Source organism: Nelumbo nucifera, chromosome 3, assembly GCF_055504915.1.
Source record: "Nelumbo nucifera cultivar China Antique chromosome 3, China Antique-T2T, whole genome shotgun sequence".
NCBI classification, from domain to species: Eukaryota; Viridiplantae; Streptophyta; class Magnoliopsida; order Proteales; family Nelumbonaceae; genus Nelumbo; species Nelumbo nucifera.
In genome coordinates, this window is record NC_142651.1 from 30,095,319 (window position 1) to 30,120,016 (window position 24,698).

At 38.1% G+C, this 24,698-nt stretch overlaps 2 protein-coding genes and 1 pseudogene across 5 annotated transcripts; 1 reads left to right on the forward strand and 2 right to left on the reverse strand.

The window, feature by feature from the left end:
* Positions 1-7,325: 7,325 nt before the first annotated feature.
* On the reverse strand, positions 7,326-13,232 carry LOC104612502 (binding partner of ACD11 1-like). Of its 4 annotated transcripts, XM_010279975.3 has the most exons (6): positions 12,926-13,218; positions 11,416-11,490; positions 10,885-10,988; positions 10,730-10,805; positions 10,509-10,592; positions 7,326-8,037 (listed from the first exon to the last, which is right to left on the reverse strand). In XM_010279975.3, the coding sequence occupies exons 1-6, from the start codon at positions 12,929-12,931 to the stop codon at positions 7,465-7,467; spliced, it is 918 nt and encodes a 305-aa protein (XP_010278277.1). In that variant the 5' UTR covers positions 12,932-13,218; the 3' UTR covers positions 7,326-7,464. The 4 variants fall into 4 exon arrangements, with proteins under 4 accessions (XP_010278277.1, XP_088756103.1, XP_010278341.1 ...); XM_088899977.1 differs by lacking the exon at positions 10,885-10,988 and having other exon boundaries at positions 11,381-11,490; positions 12,926-13,232; XM_010280039.3 differs by lacking the exon at positions 10,885-10,988 and having other exon boundaries at positions 12,926-13,230.
* Positions 13,233-16,007: 2,775 nt separating this feature from the next.
* Positions 16,008-17,374, reverse strand: LOC148801088 (E3 ubiquitin-protein ligase RZF1-like; annotated as a pseudogene).
* Positions 17,375-21,280: 3,906 nt separating this feature from the next.
* Positions 21,281-24,157, forward strand: LOC104612675 (PHD finger protein MALE MEIOCYTE DEATH 1-like). Its single transcript, XM_010280236.3, has 3 exons — positions 21,281-21,827; positions 21,995-22,238; positions 22,339-24,157. The coding sequence occupies exons 1-3, from the start codon at positions 21,320-21,322 to the stop codon at positions 23,822-23,824; spliced, it is 2,238 nt and encodes a 745-aa protein (XP_010278538.2). The 5' UTR covers positions 21,281-21,319; the 3' UTR covers positions 23,825-24,157.
* The last annotated feature ends 541 nt before the right edge of the window (positions 24,158-24,698 follow it).

The following is a 24,698-nucleotide window of genomic DNA, read 5'->3' on the forward strand; positions in this document are numbered from 1 at the left end:
ATACTGAAGATGTTCCCCAGCTGTAGTGTCCTGTGAGGGTAAGAGATCCGAGCTCGATAACCAATCCATCCAATTCCAATTAGGGTATGAGAGTCAACATAGAGGCCCACCAGAAAGGCATGCCAAACCATGTGAGTGATTGGACAAGAGAAGAGGTGGTCCAAAGATTTTTCAGCTTCATGGCATATGAACTGCATACTGGATCAATATGTGTATGTCTCTTAACAAGTTGATCAACACTAAACGAGAGATAGAATGAATAATACATTGCCAAATGAATATATGAACCCTCGAAGGTATATGATTAAACTTCTAAAAGCATCACCAAGAAGTACCATAAAAAACTATTGAGTAGGGGTGTAATTTGGGCAGGTTGGGCTGGGTTTATGGTCAATCCAGGCCCATTCTTAAAACTTGGGTTTAAGGTCCGAACCCAAGGTCAAGTCTGAATTTTCTAATTCAAACTTAACCCGCACTGTAATTTGATGCACTCAGTTTGTACTTGAGCCCGGGCCTGCTTCAGATTGATCAATGGACCCATTCTAAAAAATACATGTATATATATGTGTGTGTGTAAATATTTATGCAACATTTACATATATACACATATGTATGCATAAATGTATATAGTTGGATCGAACTTAGGCCGGGTTTGAACTACCTAAGGGCTAGGCCCAAGCCCAACCCAAAAAAATAAAAAATTCTGACTTTTTGAACTTGAATCTAACCCGAAGACCAAAAATCTAAGCCCATCCTATGTAAAATTCTGGATTGAGCCAATTCGGATTCAGGCCGGGCCTGTCCATGTTACACCCTAGCATAGAGAAAGCCAAACTCTGTATAGATTGCTGCTTAAGGAGCTTGCATGTCGATGAAGGAGTAAATTTATCATAAGGGTTGCGCATTTCCAGACCAGGGTATCCTCCAAAACCTACCCTTGAGTTGGCAACACCAAGCAATAAATAGCTTCTAAAATATAAGTGGTCAAGACTCTTCCAATAATCTCTTCTTCCATTGCATGGTATCATGGTCAATAAATTATGGAAGCAACTCTACAACTAATAGTAACTCCAGTATATTTCACCACCTTAGGATTCCAATCTTCAACCTATGGGTGCTCTAAAGCATGGATCAGCAATCCAAACCCAACTACCCATTGCAAACCCTATTTAATAATAACCCGGCACAAAATGCTACCCAAGTACCAAATGAATAAACCACCTTCTCTTGATAGTCCAAAATGTCTAACCATGGTTCGAACATTTGGTTAACAAGACTTTCACCCATAAGCTATTTGGGCTAGTCAAAAAGCATAAAATCAGTTTTATCACTGTTAGTATCCAATTTTTGTTGATTCCAGATTTTCTGCCCACACAAACTATGCCCACATCTACTCATAACACATTACTCCCATGAATTGGAAATATCTCTCCCTGCATAATACTATGTAGGAGGATGACATGTTCTCCCTATGTGACTGTAATGTTGTATGGATAGACATGAGCAGAATTTGCATGGACAGGAGATCCGAACTCATTTTTGTCTGGCCTCTTCACTCTATCCCTTATCTCATTTGAAAAACTTGAAACATGAAAATACAACTAAATCCATCAAAACATGCTAAGAAGACAAAATTCTCATCAGTGAGTGACACTATTGCATATCAAATGCCTAATTAAAGCACACCAAATAAATCCATAACACCTTAAAAACCTTAGGATAGAAAACTTCACCTTCGATTTCCACAATTTAGTGTTAGAATTGAAAGTTTCCCTTTCGAGGGTCAACAATGAAAAAAACAGATTCGACACCTTATGCAAACACAATACCTAATCAAGGCATCCCATTATCCTCAGAATATCCCCAAAATAAGAAGAGACTCACCTTTGCCTTAAACTCCCTAGATATAGCATCAGATTCTCTTTCCACGAACCTAACCAATGAAATTGATAAAATCAACATCTAACACTATACAGGCACCTATTTTGAAATCAAATACCACCATAAAATTTAGGAAATTAATACTTAGGGATCGTTTGACAAGTCTTTTGGGAAATATCTTCTAGTAGGTTTGACAGTCAAAAGACGCATTGAGTTTTTGCATGAAGATCTGAGCAGCACGAAGCTAGTTTGGTTATCACACGTCTTTTTGTGCATCTTTCTGTTTCTTTCCGTGCAAAAATAAAGCGAGAAAGACACACAAAAATTCTATTTGGAGTTTCCCAAAATCAGCCCAAAATGAGCTTCTCGCTTTTTTTTAGTGCACTAGTGACTTTTGGCGACTAGATCTATTACGAACCAAACGGAAAAAGACTGCGATATAGTCTATCCGACTTATAAACAGCTAAAAAACCACACAAAAAGACATGCCAAACAGAACTTTAATTATATGCCAAACTTCATGACCAAACTCAGCATTAAATCTCGTAAGATACCCTCTTTTATCATGATCAATGAATAGATATATAAAAGCCAAATATTCCCATCATACACTTCAGTCATCCCTATCATCACTATATCAAATCCCAATCTAGAAATACCCATTCTCATTCCAATATTTACCAATCAACCACTTGGTACGTATACCAAGATATCATCTTCTCAACAGCCATGTCCCATGCAACGTCAAACCTCAACTTCACTAAAATCATATCCAAAACAGAAAACACTCATCCCTGAACCTAAAATATGATCATATACCAAAATTCCATATCAAAACTTCAATAAAAGGATTCCATTTTAATAAATGAACAAAACCAAAAGAAAACAATATTAACACATGCACCCTCTATCAGATTATATGAAGCCTCCTTTTGATCTTTTTGATGTAACACCTCAATTTATGCCCATACACCAAATCGCAATTCAAAATTTCTTCATTTGACCTTTTGATGGATAAAGATTCAAATTCAACATCAACGACAAAAAAAAAACAATAAAGAAACAAAAATGACAAATTAAACATTGAAAGGGAAAGCAAAACTATGGTGGCTGAATTGAATTCGGATTAGCTGAATGCTTTAGTTCTTAAGCAGGCTGTGGATCAATCATGAAGTTCTATGCTAATAATAAATTCATAGGCCCCACTATAAAAGATATGGGCCCCATGTATTTAAATACTGAAATGGAACTGCTAAATCGTTTAGCTAAACTTTGCTTGGCTGAACCACCCTGCTATCACAAGCACTACCATCAACAACTAGGGGTGTCAATTGGATTGGATTTGGTCCAATCCGATCCAATCCAATGAATGTTTTGGACCAATCCAATTCAATGTCTGGACTGTCCAATCTGTTCGAATTCATTTTGATTTAGATTGGTTTCAACCCAAGCCCGATCCATTACACATATATTCTTATCTTGTACTAGATATTGACTTAATCTAACCCAATTCAATATAAATTTGTTACAGACAGACTAGGTCCAATCCAATCTAATAAATATTTTAAACTGAATTGGTCCAATTCAATTTGTCTTGTTGGTTCGTCCAATTCGTCCAAATTAATTTTGGACTGGACGGAGTCCAATCCAAAACTGATCCATAGACACCCTTATCAACAAAATCTAGAAGAGGAGCTAACCAAAGGGGGCTCCTCTAACTGAACAAAAACTTGAACTTCCTTTTACAACGAGATCATGAGTCACACAATTCAGAGCACAACCAACAAAGATCAGCCTGACCTCCAACTTGACAACTTGTAAATATCATTTAATAGCAGCCAGACAATAGCATCTCTCAACATACTCAGCTGATTTGACCTTAAAAGGTCCATACCTAGCAACCAAAAAGGAACCAATTTCATTTCTAATCAAACAAGCAAAACCACTGAATCTAGACTTTGAGAAGCTGCCAGCAGAACTTGTTTTACAAAAAGACTTTAGATTGTTAGACCGCCCAACTATTTGATTAAGAAAGTCTTTAAGCTGAGAACAAACGACCGATTCTTGAAAGGAAATGGTCCTTGCTTCCTTCACTCACTTGTCCATAGATAACAAAGAAATAAGAAGATTAGGCTGAACTTCATTGAACATCATAACATTCCTTGCTTTCCAAATAATCCACAGAAAAAATGCAGAATATTCAATAACCAAATAGCCATCCTCTTTAATATTTGGTACTTGGTTCAACCACTAAGTCCACGAATCTGTAAAGGAGGAGAAATGATCCACATTACTGCCACACCAGGTTTAGACCTCTATTAGCCAAAACCTGGTGTGGCAGTAATGTGGAAACATTTCTCTATTAGCCAAAACCTAATTCACAATAATACTGTTGTGGAAACATTTCCAGATGAAATGCTTTACCTTTGGGGGACGTTTAGGTCCAAAATGTTCTTTCATTGACTCATGGCCAAGCTGCCTGAAACACCTATTAAATTCTGAAAAGAATTAAATTTAGCCTGCCTTAAGGATCCAGTTAGGGTCCAAACCAGTTTATCTTCTCCCGTAACCTTGGGAGATCCAAGTCACAAATCAGAAAGGAAGCCCATCTAGCAGCCTTCCTAGATATCAACATTTTCCCCTCTTGTAATACTCTAGCATGCTTCTTCTTTCAAAATGTCCCTGCTAGCTATTAAACTCCTAAAACCCCAAGAACTATTTGGTGGAGTTTTCAGGCTCCAAAAGTTTTTTGTCTTTCAAATATTTCCCTTCTATAATTTTTACCCATAGGCCATCTTTGTTTATGATGAATCTCCAAGCCAATTTTGTTTGGAGAGCAAGGTTAAATGTTGTGGATGCCTAAAGCCTAAACCATAACAGAATTTACTCTTACAAATCTTCTGCTAACAAATCTAACTTATTTTCTTTTGATTTTTATCGTCACCCACTCACCCCACATGGATTTCCTTTGGGTTTTTGTTAACCGATTGCAAATCCTTTCAAAAACCTCAAAATAAATTATCCATCCCATCTCAACCATAAAATCATTTATTTTCTTCTAAAACAACTAGATTACATTTCAAGCCATCTTATTAGTTGACAAGCCATAAGCCAGAATCCTAATATGAACTAAATCTCTTAATTCACCACTATGGATTACGAATCCATAATTTCCATTAGAATCTATATGTTCAAAGATGTCCATACATCAAAACTCAACCCTAAACCTCCTCATTTAACCTATCATCAAGTAAATATTTTATTTCAACAAATCTCATTGGCTCAAGCCTATAATTTGTAGATTCCTATCGCAGAGACTTATTTTAATCAATCAAACTTCACAATCATGATTAAAGATCCAAAAAAACATTAATACATTAAATTTCATGACTTAATTCCACCATTTGACAACTAAACTTGAAAGATTCTATTTATGCGCATTGGATTAAAATTGACCTTGATCTACCCTAATCTAGGTTTTCAAGATGGTAGGTATGATGCCAAGGCTCAACTTGGACCCCACTTGGACAAATTATAATATGCCTAATACACTTAAAACACCCATAACTCAAAGATTCCTTTACCTAAACCCTTGAAATTAAATAACAGAATGACCTTTATGACTAGTTCAAAGTTACATTTTTTGCCACCGGGAGCCTTAAATTTGACCTAGCCTTCGTTTGGCACATCAAAGACTTGGCGATAGAAACTCTATAAATTATTACAAATCAAGAGAGAATTGATTCATCTAGTACTCATTACACACTAAGGGTCCGTTTGGTTCGTAGACAGAATCGAAATCAAAATCCTCCGGAATCGGAATCGGAATGATCCATTCCTATAGTCTGTTTGATTCAGACAGAAATGAGAATGAGAATTAAAATCAGTAGAAATGGGATTTTATTCCCAAGGGAAGGGCAAGGAATGGCCATTCCCTCAAATGGGGGAATGCCATTCTAACAAGAATGAGAATGGGATTCCAATTCCGCCCAACCAAACAGTTGGAATCGAAATAGCTCATTCTGATTCCAATTCCAGACCCCTATTCCTGCAAACCAAACAGACCCTAAAGCATTCGATAATATCAAATTTTTTGCAGTCCTGAAATCCTGGCAACATGTAGAACAAATTTCATAACTTATTCCCTGATTTTCTCTACAAAATAGACCCTCATATCAAGCCAAAAGTATAAAAGTAATCATCCTAGAACATCTCCAATCATCCAAGATAATATCCATTTGGCAACCAAGTAGTTTTTGGTGAACTCTTTGAAGAAACTCAAAGAACAACGAAACCTTAGTTTCAGTACACCAAGAATCTATCCAAAGCAAAGTCCTCCTTCATATGTTGCTTTGATTAGGCCAAAAGTACAGTGCAAACCTTTAAGATATTATTCATTGATTGGAAGCTTTTATTCTGTTGCTAAAGCACACCATTCCATCAATTCTTTACATTGAAATTTTTATAGGAATTAAGTCTCGACAAAACTCAAGGTTGGGTTGCTATTGCAACTTGGAAGAGGGGTGAAACAATAAAAAATCCAACCAATAATCAATGCTTTATTTCTAATTTGAGTCCGATAGCACCATCTTGTTTTGTTCGCATTATTGAATCCCACTTCATATAATTGAATTTGTCCTTATCCAAGCAACCCCACCAAAAATTAGATGTGGATAGAAAGTAATTAGGGAATGGCTTCAACAATGCTTTTTAACAATACACCTCTACCAAATTGAGGTAATAGCTTGGATTTCTAATTTTGCAACTTTTGGCTAATTTTATCAACTACAAAATCTTTGAACCTCAAAGCGGGATCCCAAGAATAGCATGAAAATTTGGATGGACATATGAGAATCTGTGAGAAGAAACATGAAAACCAGTTACAATTCCCAATTTCCCATATTGAGGACATGTGGCATAAAACCGTGAGCTGCTTGGGTTGTTTGTTAGTAGTTCGATCCAGACCCCCGAAATGGGTGAAGGTAAGCTAGGTTAATGAAAGAAGGGGTAAGAAGAGAATATATAAAAAGAGGGTAAATTACAGATAGCCACCCGTACTTAGGGGTAGTGATAGCCCCCGAACTTTGTTTTGTGACAAAGATCCCCCGATGCCAACATTTTGCCCCCATTCGCATTCGGTCAATTAACTTCTCTCACATGTTTTTCTTAACTTCCTTTCATTGAAGTTCATCTTGAGAATACCTTGAGAATTATCAATTCATCAATGCCTTGAGAACAATTTGTGCTTTAGAATGGCTACTTTCACCATTATCGACTTAACCATCTGGTTTCTTTAGGAAAAGTATTCAGTTGAAGCAAGAACCGTGTTCATTAAAATATGAAAAGGGAACTTGTAGCAGAAATTGTATACGGGCATTCCACATTACCATTGGAACAATCAACTTGAAAAATGATTCTGGGACAACCAAGCATTCTAAACAAAGTTCAATACCAATAGAAACAAATTTAACTAAAGAAGGTATCGTCAACCACTCCCCACCAGAGAAAAGATATACAACAAACTGGAAAAAAAAGAAGAAAATGACATGGAACTGAGATAAAAAAAATATAACAACAGTGTGATTATATAATACCAAGTTTTGCATCATCAGGAGAAGAAATTGACACAACAGGAGACTCCCTAGCTGAAGGTTCATCAAGATGAATTTGTGAAAAATCATTAATAATCCCTGTCTTCTCTTGATGAATTGTCTCCTTCTCCTCCTCAGCCTTCTCAACTTTCTTCCTTGTCATCAGGCTGACATCCTCTGCTGCCTTGGCAACCATGCTTAAGGCACTTGACACCCATAATGCCCCAATTGATACGTAAGGATTGCTCATGAGTGCAGACCCTGCACTGCTTGCCTTCTGTTCAACCAATGAAAGGGCTGACTTTGTCTTCTCAATCACTTGGAATCGCTCATCCACCTCCCTCACCTTCTCATTTACCACAGCAGTCCCAACACTTATTTTCACACTAAGGCCCATCTTCCGATCAAGGGATGCAACTGTGGCAGATGCATTTGATGTCAGCTGGAACCTCTCATCAAAGGCCTTGGCCTTGTTGATAGCATCCTTCCCCAGTATGAAGCCCTTGGCCAGCATGGTACTCATCACATCCTCAGCCTTTTTAACAGCAGAATTGGTACTAGAGGGCTTCAAGAACATTTTGAGATATCATTAGAAGGATTTAATCCGTCAATATGTGCAGAATTGACATCAAGCTTAAAATATAAATATGAATATGCAACCTACCTATTTAATACTTACACAAATTTGAATATGAAATCAATAGTCAAAATCTACTAAAAATAATACTTACTCATGAGTCGTGATAGTACATAGGTGAAAAGTTTCAATTTCATTAACAAATCATATTTCCATCTAATAAGAAGAGATAGTTCCAAGCACAAGGCTTAGCACAACATGCTTCCATATAAATAATTAAATAACAAATCCAAGAAACAATCAGAAATTGCATATGTATATGCTCTCTGATTAGTTTAAACTGTAAGAAGAAAGATCCTCAAAAACTCACTGGGACTTCAAAAACTCCAGAGCATTCAGAGTGGGAAAAGGAGATGAATAGGCTTTTGATAGGAGCTTTATTGTGGTGGCAGACTGCTTAGACAGGCAGTCCCCTTTCTCTTTCAAATGGTGGAAGAAAAATGCAACTTTTATGGATGGTTATGAGTTGATTGTCAGTGAAGTTGTTTTAAGTTCAAAATTTTTTAGTCTTCACAATGACTGGGAAACTAATACCTTTTTTTTTTTTTTTTGTTCGGCAGAAACTAATACTTAGTTGGCTTATTAGCAAGGCTCTGCTGAAAATATATTTCCAAGAAAGTGAAGACACGAGACTATGATCAACTACATAGTGGTATTTTTTCTTTCAAACCCTTGTACAGCATGCTGATTGGGGTACATGGATCTTTTTTGGAAACAAATATGGTTTCCACATTTTCCATCAAGGATTACTACTTATGTGTGGACAATAATTTTTGAAAATTTCCTTATATCCCAATGAATATTGTATGGCGATTGCCTGATTGGCCTGAATTAGTATCATCAACCAAGTTAATTAATCTTTCTAATGATAAAATGGCCAGGAAAACAAAAATAGAAGAACTATTCTCTGATCTGATACCAAATAATTTAATCAATAAAATAAATCCAGCAAACAACCAGAGTATTAAAGGAGAAAGAAAAGATAAAGTGAAGAAGAAGAAAAGAGAACAGTACTATTCTCTGATCTGATACCAAGTGATTGATAGTTGATGAAAGCCACCCTTTATTTTATGAACTCTGTAAGAATATCCTTTAATTTAGCTACTACCATCTCTATTCTATTTCTAGCATTGTCCATTTCTTCATGTAGTCATGTATCAAAAAGCCTGTAGTGATAAAATTCCTTGCCTTTCCCATTAGCCTCTCATCTACCTTTTTTGTTACTCAAGACCAATTTTATGCTCTTTTATTTCAAGGTTTTTCAATCATGTGACAAGTGGAATCTTATTCTCAAAACCAAATCTATGACACTTTTCTAATCTGGTAGAAGGACCATGGACTACTTATTGTAGTAATGCAACAAAGTCACAATGCTACTTATGGTCAATGCCCTGGTTACCCTTCCTGTTTCCTATTTTTCAGTACCTATTTTGTAAGGAACAGCACAAGCATGAGTGATATGGTGATGCATTGAGTTCAGTGCAGGTTGGGTTTACTCTTTGACCCTATTGGAGTCAATCTCAACCCTTAGCTGGCTCACTTCATCCCATAATAAATTAGATGTTGCAATACCAAACCTGACCTACCAAGATGCTTACAGAAACTATTACCTCCACACCCAGTTGAAGATAAAATACCAAATAAAAAGGGAAAAGAATTGATAGACCTATGTAAGAGAAAGGAAAAAAATTACACTATTTAAACAAAAAAAAATGAGAAAGTGAACATGAGGGGAAGAGGTTGAGAGAGAATACTCACTCTGGTGTCCAGTATCCTACCAGAATTTGAGTGCTTCCACCCTTGAGAGACTCAGAATCCAGCATTTCTAGATTCCATACCCAATAACATTCAAAGGTACATAATCATATAAATTGGTGCATATAACTATGTACTATAGGATATATCGAAAGTGATATATAGAGAATATTAATGGAAATACATTAAAATACAAGCCAAGTCCTTTTCCTAATTAGTTTCATTAGCATTACTTTGGAAAGAAACATTCAGTATGACACATCATTATTATATGGGTTTTTCAAATAGAATGTTGTTGGGTTGGAAAATAGCTTTTGGGAGTTTAAAAAGAAAAAACAATCAATTTCTTTGCCTACTTTATCCAAGTTGCAGTACCTTCACCTTAAAATTTGTTATCAGGTTTAGTTACCATCATGATATCTATAAATAATAGGCATTCAAGTGTTCTACAACCAGTTCCTTTTGTATCCACAAACTATACAACTATGGGTCAAAATCATGTGCTGCTAACTTAAGAGACAACCAGATCAATTACTTACCAAATATAACAACTGCAGCAACTTCAATATTTTTAAGTGACAGTACACTATAGATACAAAAAAAAAAAATATGACAACTATTTGACAGGAAGTCTAAGAATGTACCTCGTTTGGTGGAAAAGCTTCAGGAGGCAATTGGTAGTTTTCAACAGGTGTTATGGTGACAGAATGATCAATAACTGTGGCACCCTGAATCATGTAAATGTGGTAGTCAGAGAACTTCCAGAATAAGGGTTGTATATTCCTTTGCTTGAAAGTCATCAGAGAATTTTAACCATAAAATTCAAGGTCCAGATAAAATTTTCTATAGTAGAAAAGGTACAAACCGACAGAAGTATTGCTGTGTCTGCACCCTGTGAATCCATGAAAGTAACATATGCAAGCTGAGACCTTTCCGATTCACTGCAAGTAGAGATTCTAAATTAGAGTCAGTTACAATAAGGAAACAAGTAATAGAGTTAAAACATGAAACAAAACAAACCTTTGCATTTCAATATATTGAATATCACCAGTGAAAGAGAAAAATTCTTTAATATCGTGTTCAGATGCAGCTAGTGAAATATTGCTCACCTTGACTGTTCTTATCTGTAATATAAAATAGTAAGTGTGATGAAAATTCAAATGATGCCATCAAGATTTTTTTATTTTTTTCTTTTTTGTTTTGAACAGCCTTATAAAAAATCTAATACATAACAAAAGAAAAAAATTAAAATGAAAAAAAATAGTTTTATTGAGATCAATGGATGCTTATGACATAATGGTTGTGTAAAGTGAAGCAGCAGACAATGCCAGTAACAGAATCAGCTAATTTGATTTTATATAGTATCTTCTCTCTTTGTGCATCAAAGCAGAGACTTTATAAGTCAATGGAGGTGCAAAAGCATCTCCCTTTGTATTGAAGGATGGCATAGAGACTCTGCTGCATCACTAGTAAAAACCCAGCATGATCATGAATAGAAAGGTATAGTAATGTGCACCAACTAATAGAATTCCAAATAAGCTTTATCCTCACATCCGAAACATTGATTGTCCAATTTGATAATGGGAGATCTATTCCCATTCTTGGATCATGATGATCCATTGGGACCTGCACATGACAATGGCCAATTAGGTGATTCTCAGAGAGTAAAGTAAAACAATGAAGTACAAAAGGCGAAGAAACAATGATAACAAGAATATGCTTAATTGAAATTGTGATACATGATTAGCTGCACCTATAAAAAACAACATAGTGGAAAATATGTAGATAATCATCAACAATAACTGAACTTTCAGAGTGGAAAGAACTCATCCCAAACAACAATGGTGGTACTTTAGCATTTTACAGTAAAGGTCACTTTGATTATAGCAATAATGAACCTACAAATTTGCTTAGAAGCTGCCTCAACCATCCACTGAAATGTTGGTCAAATCAGTCCCAATATCCCCCATGTGACATGAAAAAAAAATGAAGAATGAACACTCTAATCTGGGAAGGTTCATGGTGGAACCAATAATGTCAGAACATTCTCAGAAGCACCAAAACTTAAAACAATTTTACTATCTTCAGGCAACACCCTTTGTTATGCAAATTAATAAACAGTGGTCACCGACTCTGACTGTAATGAGCGTAAAAATTTGTTTACAAATCTGCCTCAACCAACCACTGAAATATCAGCCAAACCAGTCCTAAAACCCCCCATGTGACACGAAGAGATTGAAGAATGAAAATTTTAATCTGGGAAGGCTCATGGTGGAACCAAGAATGTCAGAACATTCTCAGAAGCATCAAAACTTAAAACAATTCTGCTATCTTCAGGCATTGCCCCTTGTTCTGTAAATTGGTAAGCATTGGTCAACTTTCTGATTGCACCTCAAAACTTGAAACAATATCATTACCCCTGCCTTCCTCAAACAAACCTTCAACTCAACTGTAGCCTAAAATTCAAAACTCTCTCTCTCTCTCTCTCTCTCTCTCTCTCTCATTGATGCCACCCCTTTAAAATCAATATGAACATCTACAAACAATCATCCCAGATATTTGAACAATCTTATTCAATACAATGTACAGTCCTACAAATCCTGAACAATACCTAAACATTACAGGATAAACCCTTCCAAGAAACATACGGATTCATCAATTTACTGCTGCTAATCTCGAGGAAGAAACTGAAACCGTCTGTGGCGAACCTGTCAACTCTCTCCAGCTACAAAACAAAGAGCAATGCTTCTCGGCCTGATTATATTACAAACAACCCCACAGGAAACCTAAACACGGGTCTACAACCGATGAAGCATAATCATCTGCCCATCAGAATCAACTCTTCCTCTACGAGCACGCAGAACACAACTAAACTCCCAGATCTCTAACAATGTACATGTCTAAACGATACATCAAAATTCAACTAGAAACCTGTTCGAAAACAATCAAACCCAATCTCACATGCTACACATATGTAACAATATCCTGATTCGTGAAGTAATTTTCCAACATAGAGCATCCCTGAACCCAGAAAATAAGTATCGAGAAATCAACAACATACCGACATTTGAAGGGTATTCGCGGAATCCGCAGAAATAATGGCGATCTCTGAAGAAATGTTAATCGAAAGGGAAAATGCCGTAGAAGTGGGGAACGAGAAATCGGAGAATATCAGAAATAAAATTCTTCTGTTGAGACTGAGTAACAGAGAGAGATGGGACGATGATGGAATGAGTGGTTTTTTCGTTTTAACTGACGACACGTTGGCAGCGAATTCTCTCAGCAACAACTTTGCCGCGCGCCCCCTAGAGAGAACTTTGGCCGTCCACGTTCGATAGCCTGGGCTGTCGATGGATTGTGTAACAGTATCGCTGCCGAACGTATTGTTGGGTTAGCTAATGTGTTAGACAAGGTTTCGAAAACCGGACTGAACCGGGCGGTCGGACCGTTCGATTCGAGACCGGATAGATCACTAGATCCGATTTTGCTCTGGACCGTTAATTCTGAAAAAAAACGTTGAAATGGTAAGAGAACCGCTGACTCAGATGGTCAAACCATCAAACCGTTCGACAAACTATGGTGACCAGTCACCGGCGGTTTTGCAGCGGCAACGTACTATTCTTTCTCATTCTCTGTTTCTCAATTGAGTTGTCGAGCGGTTGAGACCATCTACCTCCGACCCCCAATGATATCCAAAGACCTACGACAACCTACAACGATCGGCGGTTTTGTAGCGACGACCTCCTTACTCAGTTTTTGGATTTTTTCCTCCTCCTCCGGTTCTGCAGCGACGACCTCCTTTCTCATCAGCTTTTTGATTTTTTCTCCTCCACCAGTTCTGCAGCGGCAACCTCCTTTCTTAGCTTTTGATTTTTTTTTCTCCTTTGCCAGTTTTGCAACGACGACCTCCTTTCTCAGTTTTGCAGCGGTTATTTTAATCTGCAACTAAACCACAACAGCATTCACCAACGGTTTCATTTCCCTCTCTCTGTGATTGTGACACTAGCGGTGACTTCTCTCAATTTTGTAATTTTCATTATTTTTTTATATTTGCTGCATTTTATTTTTTTATATTTATATTTTTGGTTTTCCATGTGATTTTTTTTTTGCATTTTTTTCTTGTATTTTTTTAATTTTTATGGTAATTTTTATTATTTTTAATTTTTTTGTTTTATTTTATTTATGACACAATTGAATCACTGAACCAGAAAATATAATGATCAGAACGGTTTCATTTTCAATTTGATTTTTAAAAAATTAGTGTCAGAGTCCCTTCTTTTGACAGCCCAAGCTGTCAAAAACGTAGACAGCCAAAGTTCTCCTTAATTATCCAAAATAGCCCACAATTACCAATCACTCAACTGATAATTTTTTGCTAGGTAGCGGTAGAATGAATCAAGTTATCCGTGAGCCATTTAAGCTCGTCTAATAAAATGTGCAATTCAAGACCCAATATATAGCCTCAATTACTAAACGAGTCCAACTTAAATAGTATAAGTTTTGGTTTGTGAAGTTTCCTATCGAGCCTAATTGAACCTTTTTTGATACTCAGTTTTATGTTTTATTATCGTTGTAAAACAATACGAACTTGATGTTTTAGGCAGTAATTGTTCTACAACGTGTGAAAAATTTTTTTTTTCTGTTTATATTTGTTTTTGGAATTTCCAGAAAAAAAAAACAATAACATGTTCTTCAACTGTATTATTTTAAAAAGGATAAACAATATGGTTTTATTTTAAAAAGCACTTCATGTTCTTGAAAAACAAAAACAAATTTTGAAGTAAAACATGTTTTTCAACCCATTTTTGAAAATGAAAAATTTTGGATTTTAATTTCATTAAAGATTAAATCTAATGGGGTTTGATTTATCAATTACATGAAAAAACACATTTGCACATATGTTTTGAAAAATAACTTTTTCTCTTACTAAAACCGGTTTTTAACTTGTCCCATATTGAAAAATTACAAAATTTGTTTTGGGTTTTTTAATAAGAGCTGATTTACACTTTTTAGATATAAAAAGGAGAGTATGGAGGCTTGCGGTACATGCACAGCGCATTGAGGCGCTTTAGAGGTGCACTTCGTGCGTACTTGCATGGCTCGTAAAATGTGGCTTTGGCTTTTGGTGCGAAGCTAATCGTTGATATAATCAACGGTCACAATTCAATCAAATGTGATCAAGAGGCACCATAGGAGCCTTTTCTAAACCAACACCTTTCTCTACTCCATAGCTCTTCTACTGTCTCATAGGAATGGACATACAACCACTAACATGTTTTCTATATATTTGTTGTTTCAAGGACCAATTTGTTTTCAAATCAGATGATTTATTTTTAAAACTTATAACAGGAAAAAACAATTAATATCGAAGAACACTCACTTAACCAAGGTTTAAAATTTTATCATATATTGGCCCGTATTGGTGGGTCGATATACCAAATAAGAAGAGTTGGTGAGTTTGGCCTATTTCAGGGGTCGACAGGCTTAAGACCTACCCTCTATCCTATTTTTGATTAAAAAAAAAAAAAAACTAAAAAAAATAATGAGAGAATAACCCTCTCCCAAAAACGGATCATTCCTAGCCCATCTTAGCTAACGAATTTCCTTATCTAGCCTAGTTTTTCCCTTACGGCTACCCTGGATTCGGGCTTGCACCAGGACCAAAGAAAAAGGGTAAAATACAAAAACTTCCTCTGAAATTTCTAACAATCAAAAAACTTCCTCGCAAAAACCTCCTTTGAATTTTTAAAGAATTCAACAAAAATCTCCCTTCCGTCGATGACAAAGATAGAAAACGTTAGATCAATGAATCAATTTTTCAAAATACCTATTTTACCCTTTAAAAATTAGTTTGCATCTATTTTTATTGATACCATCACACGGTTGCTTGTTCTCCTCATTTCTGTCATCACCGTCGAAATCAGTGTCCCCTTCACTGGCCACAAGATCGACCCACCCACCCACACTGTTGAAACCACCCCAAAGGAACTCCTTAGTTTTTTTAGAGACATGGCCATCATTCACTGTATGGAGATCGTTGCGGACTCACTCTACAAGGCTAAGCTCATCCACAAATTCTGTCATCTCTATGATGGCCAAGAAGCCATCTCTGTTGGCATGGAAGCTGCCATCACGAAGCCATTACGAAGAATGACTGCATCATCACCGCCTACCGGGATCACTATATTTTCCTCGGCCGGAGCGGGACCCTTATTGAGTGCTTTGCTGAACTGATGGGTCGTCAAGGTGGTTGCTCTAAGGGAAAGGGAGGCTCCATGCATATCTACAAGGACTTTGGCTTCTATGGTGGGCATGGAATTGTTCGTGGAGAAGTACTCCAAATATCATACTGTCACGTTCTCTATGTACGGTGATGGTGCAGCCAATCAAGGCCAGTTGTTCGAAGCACTCCATATGGCAGCTCTTTTGGATCTGCCCGCAATTTTGGTCTGTGAGAACAACCACCGTAAGTGAATGAGATAAAGAAGTAATACAATTTTACCTCGGTTGAAACTTGAAACTTTTCTTTCATTGGTGGTTCTTATGCCGGCGGCGGTTACTAACCTCCTCCCTTTTAGAATCCACAACATCATCAATACAAAGATCACTGTCAAATGAAGCCTGTAGTTCGTGCCAGCAAACTGGGCAAGAATTGTGAATTTGCAACCAGGGAACAATGCAGTCGCAATGGTAAACTCACTTACACGACATATCCCTAACTTCCTCATCAATCTTAAACTCCTCCTTACAAACTGGACAATGTGAATCATCCTTCAAATGGGTATCTATGATTTTCACTCTCGGCATGGCATCAATGGCTGAAGTAGGTGCTGGAGGCGGACCTAGTCGGTCATTCTGGGTCAATTCCTCAAGCAGCTCATTCAGCCTTGGCCCGACAAATTAATCTCTAGGGTCAGCAGCCCGGGAAAGCAGATTTTCCAGCGGGGACATGGTTCCAGTCGGATGAGGATGGTTAGTGGGTCAAACTATAATCAAACGTCTGGGCCAGTTCCGAAGTTCAACCTCCGGTTCCAAGCGAAACCTCCCGTCGAAATCATGAACAAGCCGACGCATTGAGGGGGTCAAGCATGAGAGACAGCGATTCCAATAACCGGGCCTTAGGAGAGGAATCAAAACCAATGAGGTTAAGAACAAACCTACAGGGGCAACCTTGATTGTTCGTTGGCACTGGTAACAATAGTAAAGATGGTAGCTCCTGATACCACTGACTCTTACACGAGGAAGGCTAACAAGCATAATTACTAGCTTCCAAATTCAAATGGGATTTTGATTTTTTTCTGGGTTTTGGGTTTGTTTTGTTTGTGGAGAGAACACAATGAAGAGAGATTAATAGAAAGAAGGCATACGTGTATAAAGATCGGGAAGGAAGAGAGAAAGGAATGGCTTTTGGAGTTGTAGAAAGCGGTTCTCTATTTCCCTCACCGATCTGCCTTGCTGCTTAACCCTCCATCTTCGATCTCCTCCAACCAGAGGAAAGGACGAGTGAAGGTATTTCAGTACGGGAAAGGAAAAGAGGATATAACATGTTGACAAGGTATTTAAGTAAAAGTAGATGCAAACTAATTTGTAAAAGGGTAAAATAGGTATTTTAAAAATCTGATTCATCGGTTTAACGTTTTCTGTCTTGGCCATCGAAGAAGAGAGGTTTTTGTTGAATTCTTTAAAAATTTAGGGGAGGTTTTTGCTAAAGTGAAACTTCAGGGGAAATTTTTATGATTATCAGAAACTTCAAAAGAAGTTTTTGTATTTTACCCAAAAAAATGCAAGTTGGGGTTGGACTCCCTACTTTTTGGTCAGTTCTGAAAACTTGAGTTCTTCCCTTGGAGTCTTGGACTTTGTCCCATGTAGGACTGAGCTTGGGCATATTTTTCACCCTTAGTCTATAATTGCTCATCCCATCGGCCCATCCTGTGCCAAGTCAATGATCACTCCTACCAAAACCCTAAAATTAGGGATGGAACCTGCAAATGGATTGAATTAAAATTTGGATAGGAGTAATATCTGAATCTGGTAGATAGATAAACCTATATTCAAATCCAATTCATTTAGAATATTAATAAATTTTTATACTTAATTTTTTTAAAGAATTTTAATACAAAAAAGGTACTTTTTATATGCAGTTATGATTGGGTTCAGATTGGATCAAGCAATATCCCAATTCCATTTAATTAATTTATACATTATATTGTAAAATCCAATTTGATCCGATAATCCTATGCCTTGAAATCTTGAATTGGTCAGAAGTATGCTTCATATACGCAACATCAAAATTTAAAACAGTAAAAAACTAAAACATATTAATAAATATTGTTCTCCAACGTTGAAGAAAATTTGGTTATTTATTTAGTTATGCTCGAAAATCTCTCATAATATAATGTAATTCTAGATTTAATATAGACTGTAAATTTTTTTACTTTAGAATGATGAATGATGGATCAAATGCAAAATTAATTAGGTTTATAGACAAATACCTTATAAACAATGGATTTCAAAATAAGGATTAAACAGAATATATACAATATAAATTTACGCTTAGTTTTTTTTTTTTTTTTTTTTTTTTTTGGCATTGAACGCTTAGGTTTAGATGCCATGAGATGACTCAATGTAAATTTACCTTAGTTCAGTAATCGGTATATGGAAGAGATAATATTTATGGAGCACAAATAACACGCCCAAAAATAGATTATATATAGCAGAAATGTGAATGAAATATATAATTGCTTATCTTTATGGGGTGATAAAACAATGAATAGAAATATAATTTTGATTCTCATTATATTCCCTAAATTCTTAATTGAAAAATGGTGTTTTAAGATTGGCACTTACTATTTCTGCTAAGAACACATTGCAACCAAGGATTTTATATCTGTTTAATGGGTTGAACTTGGCCATCCAGATGGTTTTTCTAGAGCCAAGGTCGGATTTGAACGTAACCAATTTGTCATATAATGAATCAGCGACGACCTTAATTAATTAGCATTGTACGATTTCATAGTTCCACGGCGTTTGAAATCTCATTTGCATGAATACAAATGCATAAGAATGTAAATCATCAGAAGGGTGTAAATTCTGGTTTAGTTTTATTTAATCGAGGTTTACACTAGTTACATGTCATAAATAAACAAGAAAAAGCAAAAATGGAAAACAAAAAAAAAAAAAAGAGAAAAGAAACAAGACAGTTTGCATTCATCAACTCATTTGCACTCACAGGCTTTTGCACCAGTGCAAATAAAGTTGATGGGCATCCTAAAACTTCTCTCTGTAGCACTACACCCTTTGTAGCAGGTCAGAGGAAGATGAAACCGGCAATGGCGGTAGCAACACCAGCGAAAGCGGAAGAGATCTCCAAGGTTGATGTAGCGCTTTTGGTGTCATTGGCAGAAGGCCCCGCAGCTGCTCCTGAAAGGGCCTCAGCTGCTGGTCCCAGTGATGCTGCTGCTTCCCCAGACAATGCACCAGCTGGCCCAGCACTTGAATTGGCAGACGCTTCCGGTGATAAGGATGCAGTTGCGTTGGCTCCTGCAGCCGGAGTGGACCCGGCGGGAGCTGTATCGGCAGCAACGCCGACGACGACGAAGAAGACAAGGGCCAACAAGACAATTTGACGCACCATCTCTATCAGATACTTTTACACAAATGAAAGACTTTATTGATTATGCAGTTATAAGACAGATGCCGCTGAAGAAAGTAGTGATGAAGAAGGTGATGAAGGAGGGTGTTTATATAGGGTGGGCGAGTGGAGGAGAGGATTTCTCGTTGTTGGTGCGGACTGATATCTAAATACCTTATAAGCAATCAACCAATATCATTGAAGTGGTAGCCAAACAATTGGTAATTTGGTATTGATCAAAATTTAAAGTTTTCCGACATATATGCATTTTTCAACGATATTTGTGTACTTTCCTTTCATCATTCACTCCTGACCTGAGCTTGGCCCCAATTTTTTCTGGGTTAAACTTGGATTGATGAGACTAAGTTGTAAGGCTCAGTTTGGAAGGAGTACAAATACAAATATGTAGAGTACAAAACCTTATATTTTTGTATATATTTGTATTTATACTCCTTTCAAACTGACCCTAAAGTGGAGTTTGACCTTGAGTTGGGCTTCAGTTGACCTCAAACTTGGTTCAACCTGCCTAAATTACACTTCTAATCGGATTTAGTTGAGCATTTGTTAAATTTTGAATGGTCCTGAATATTAACCCAAACCCTTTATCCAGACAATCCAACTTGCATTCTTATCTTCACCTCAGCTCACCTAATAAAAAATCCCAATTCAATTAGATCTCAAAATCCACACCTCAAATTAAAGATTCATCTTTTCCATAAAAATTCCGACATTCAAAAAATGTTTATTTACTAAATTTCAACCCAAAATTCTATCATTCACCATCCATCAAACCAATATTCCATTTCAATAATTTCCATTCATCAAAACATAGCAATCGTAAATCTCCATCATAAAAAGCCCATCTAATCAATCAAACCTCACCATCAAATACTCAAAAAAAATAAAAAACTATTACATCAATTTACATGGCCTAACTTCGCCATTTGATCGTTGAACCAAAAAGAATCCATTTATTCACACCAAATTAAATCGCTCTTGATCTACCTTCTTTTAAGACTTCAAAAGAATTGGGGCTGATATTAGCACTCCACTTGAGAACTCAAACCACTTGGACCAATCAAATTACACTTAGAAGACCAAAAGCAGTCTGAGTTCTCAAGTGGAGTGCTAATTTGATCGGTCCTGCTGCCGGTGAAAGCAGTTTAACTGTCCAAGATCTGGCCTTAATTTTGTCACTTAGTTCCCTGTAGCCTCCCCCGTCCCGTCTCCCTTCTTCCCACCTATAGTTTCGAGTCCAAATATTTGTCATTTGTTGACAGCCGATCCATTTGTAACCTTTGGGTCAAGAATCTTCTTTCGTCCGTGTACCCATTAATGTAAACTCCAATCAATAAAGTCACATATTGTTGGTCCTAAGTGGCCGGAGTTAGCACTTATGACGAGGGCTATAACTCGGGCTTGGGCCCAAGCTAGTTTTTGGGCCTATATATTTTATACAATTACAATAATATATATAAATATTTATGCATTTTATGCTATAGTTAATATAATATTATGTGCGTCATATTGTGGACCGGGCCGGGCTGGGCATTCGGGTCAGGCTAGAAATTATCACCCTCAATTATGAGAGAGCTACTTAGTTTGCCAGCAATTGTGTCATCAACTGTCTATCTAACTACTAACTGAAATCTAACGGCCTTAATTAATTTCTTCTTGGCTGTGCGACTCGCCACTTCCTTGCTTGACACTCCACGCGCTCCGGCTTCCGGATTGCAGCGACAATGGCAAATAGACCAGAGTAAACTGAAAAATTCCCATATTTACTTCACTACGTATCTTGCTCAGTAGGGGTAGTTACGTAAAATGACATCCCATTCGAAATTAAGAAAACGAGCGCGCAATGCAACTTGCAAGAGCTTAAGACATTCAGTTAGAAACCGCAGATTCAAGCTCTGCAACAAACTTCGATTCTCGAACCAATTGAATTCCAAAACTCTCTCTCTCTCTCTCTCTCTCTCTCTGTATGAGAAAGATTCAAGAAGGAAAGTCTTGGAGAAGAAAAGAGGAGCTTCTCCAATGGCGATAACAGTCCTTGATGCCTGCAAGAAGAGAAAACGCAAGCCCAAGCTCTATGGATTTCACACATTCGCCGATCCAGGATGCCCGATCATTCTCACTGGACCGTTCCGAGACAACATCCGTTCCTTCATTGAAGAATGCGGGGAGATTGAGGATTACAACGTGGAAGGTATGCCCACCTGGTCCACGTTGCTCGTAAACGAGAACAATGGCGTCGTCGTCCCTCTCTACACCATCGAAGAGAGCGTGAAGCACTCGTTGCACCCTTTCTGTGATCACTGCAGATGCGTCGGTAAGGAGGAAGCAAAATTCGAATTTGATACGATTTTTTTTCTTCAATTTCTCTTCAGTTTGGCCTTCTGACTTCGCTGCTTTTGTTGATTTAGGGTTTACGGTTTTGAATTGGGGATTTGGGCTTGTTTTGATTCGTGCTGAGGTGCGTTCTTGATTTCATTGCAGGTTGGAGTCACCATTTTGTGTCGAAGAGAAGATACCATATGATAATCCCTGAGGATGCCGAGTGGAGCAAGCCTCTTGAAGGAAACGTTTTCGATCTTCACACCCATCTCTTGCACGGACTCATCCACTGTAATGGCTTTGGGCATCTTCTCTGCCTCAATGGAGTCGAAGGTGGATCGAAATATCTCTGTGGAAGAGAGATCATGGATCTTTGGGATCGAATCTGCACAACTCTCCGTGCCCGGTAAGCAAGAATCACCCAACAACAATGAGAAGAAGAGAAAGAAACCGATTCTAGATCTGAACTTAGTAGGGCTTTATTTTTATTTTTATGTTTTCTGTAGGAAAATTACAGTAGTGGATACATCGAAGAAGAGATCCATGGACCTCCGGCTACTCTACGGCGTCGCTTATGGACACACTTGGTTCGGGAGATGGGGTTACAGGTTCTGCCGGGGGAGCTTCGGTGTCACAGAAGAACAATACAACGACGCTCTCGAGATTCTCAGCTCACTGAATCTCGATCATATCATGGACGAGTTCGTCAGCACCAGCTATCACAAAAACATCATGCGAATCATTCGCAGCTACAGAGACGTAAGTGAAACCCAGTTGATTACCCTGCGAGATCTCTTCCGCTTCATGCTGGCTCTCAAATCTCGACCTCCCGTTCAGAGAAAATCCCTCATGGCAGCCGCTGCTGTAGGCCCTCCTTCAAAATCCTCAATTAGCATCTACCGGCAACGAAAATCGCCGTCGAAGGACAAGCCAGTGAAGTACCGAAAATTCGCTCCTTTTGCTGCAAACATGGACAGCAGGTGGCCTGCGAAACGATTACAGTACGCCGCGGAGGTCATCGTCGAAGCCCTGAAAGAGAAGAAAGCGAGGAGCATTGGCCAACGTGGGATGTCTAGACAGGACGTTCGCGATGCGGCTCGGCTTCACATCGGCGACACTGGCTTGCTCGACTTCGTTTTGAAGTCCCTCAACAACTTCATCGTCGGCAATCACATCGTCCGTCGTACCGTTAACCCGGCGACGAGATTGTTGGAGTACACAATTCACGAAGTCTGCAGCGGTGAGAGCGCTGTCGACGAGTCACCGGAACCCACCGTCGAGGATCCCCCTCCGGATCCTGAACCGGGAGCCGACGTTTACGGCGACGTAGTGTTTTTGTACAAGAGAGTTCTGAAAGGATTCCCGGAATCGGAATTGCTAGGGTTGGCGAGTCGGGTGGTGCTGGACGGGAAGCACTTCATGAAGGAGTGGCCGTTTAAAGATGAGCAGGACGAGTTGCTGAGATTCGTGTGCCGTTTCATGCCGAGTGTGGGCGAGGTTGAGTCCGAATTGACTCGGCCGCTTCCACCGGGTGAGGTGGTGGTGGTCCCGCCGTATGCGACGGTTGGGGAGCTGAAAGTGGCAGCGGAGAAAGCACTGAGGGACACTTACGGCATGCTGGAGTGGTTCGTGGCGAAGGAGGTTGAAGGGGTGGGTGGAATGGAGGATGAGGAGGTGCTATTTGGCGCCTTGGAGTCGGGTGCGCACATATGGGTGGAGGGTAGTGGGGTGGACTTACGGACGGATTTGAGGTACGAGGGTGGGGCCGATAATTGGACGGTGGATTGCAGGTGTGGGGCCAGGGATGACGATGGGGAGAGGATGGTGGCCTGTGATGTGTGTGAGGTGTGGCAGCACACGCGGTGTGCTGGTATAGTCGATGATGAAGCTGTGCCAGCGCTGTTCGTCTGTGAGAGGTGCCGAGCTGATATGATTCCGCCCATGTCTGTGAACCTGTATTTAGAGCCAGAGGCAGAGTATGAGTATGCATGAAATTTGAATTGGGGGGCATATGGTGCCAGGATGCGCGGTAGGATGTTAGGAATTCTTATGACTATATGTTGGGAACTCGGTGGCAGCTGACAGCTGTGCAGTGCTATTGGTGTTGGTTGCATGGGAAGGGCACTTCGTGCACCCAAGGTGCACATTAGAGAGAAATCAGGAGTTTCTTTCATCATTAATTCTTTTTTTTTTCACCTGTTTTGATCCGAACAAAACAAAGAAAACAAGGTCTCCCACTTAATTTTGTTTTTGTGCTCTCTAATCTCTTAAGTGATGCCATTCATTTCATTTGTCCTGTGCGTTCTAATACTAAGATTCAAAAAATAAAAATAAAAATAAAATCTTTTCTGTTCTTTATTGCTCGGAAGCCGGAATTTTGTTAAATTGGTTTTCAGTTTATTTTTCAGGATTCTAATGGGCCTTTTTGTGCAGCTCCAGGAATCCTAGTGGATGCAGCCCACCCAGAAAACAAAACTGAAGTGCATGGACGCAGCCCAATTTAGGGATGTCAATGGGTCGGGTTTGGCACGGGTTTGTCTCAATCTTAACCCGACGATACAATGTTTCAACCTGAACCTGATCCAATATGCTTTAAAATACATAATTTTCGAATTTGACCTTATAGGGTCTAACCTGATATCAACCCGATTTAACCAGTAGTATTTCAATTATATTTTATTAACACATTTTGAAGACCTAAAATCCATTAATTTAAGTTAGGAATTTATTTTATAGAATCTAAGATGTCACTTTTCCCATTTAAAAAAAGAAAAAAAAATTAAAACCAATATGTAAAGAAGTCTTAAACTTTAAAGCTATAGAGTTAAAAATAAAAAAGTTACAAGAATATTTTGTATATATGCAG

Excerpts from the sequence above, each read along its gene's own strand:
- LOC104612675 (XM_010280236.3), top strand. The coding sequence starts at position 21,320 with ATGACATCCCATTCGAAATTAAGAAAACGAGCGCGCAATGCAACTTGC. Across the intron at positions 21,828-21,994 it reads TGATCACTGCAGATGCGTCG|GTTGGAGTCACCATTTTGTG; the intron begins GTAAGGAGGAAG and ends ATTTCATTGCAG. Across the intron at positions 22,239-22,338 it reads TGCACAACTCTCCGTGCCCG|GAAAATTACAGTAGTGGATA; the intron begins GTAAGCAAGAAT and ends TGTTTTCTGTAG.
- LOC104612502 (XM_010279975.3), bottom strand. Across the intron at positions 10,806-10,884 it reads CAATATATTGAAATGCAAAG|TGAATCGGAAAGGTCTCAGC; the intron begins GTTTGTTTTGTT and ends CTCTACTTGCAG. Across the intron at positions 8,038-10,508 it reads AAGCTTTTCCACCAAACGAG|CCCTCTAGTACCAATTCTGC; the intron begins GTACATTCTTAG and ends ATGTTCTTGAAG.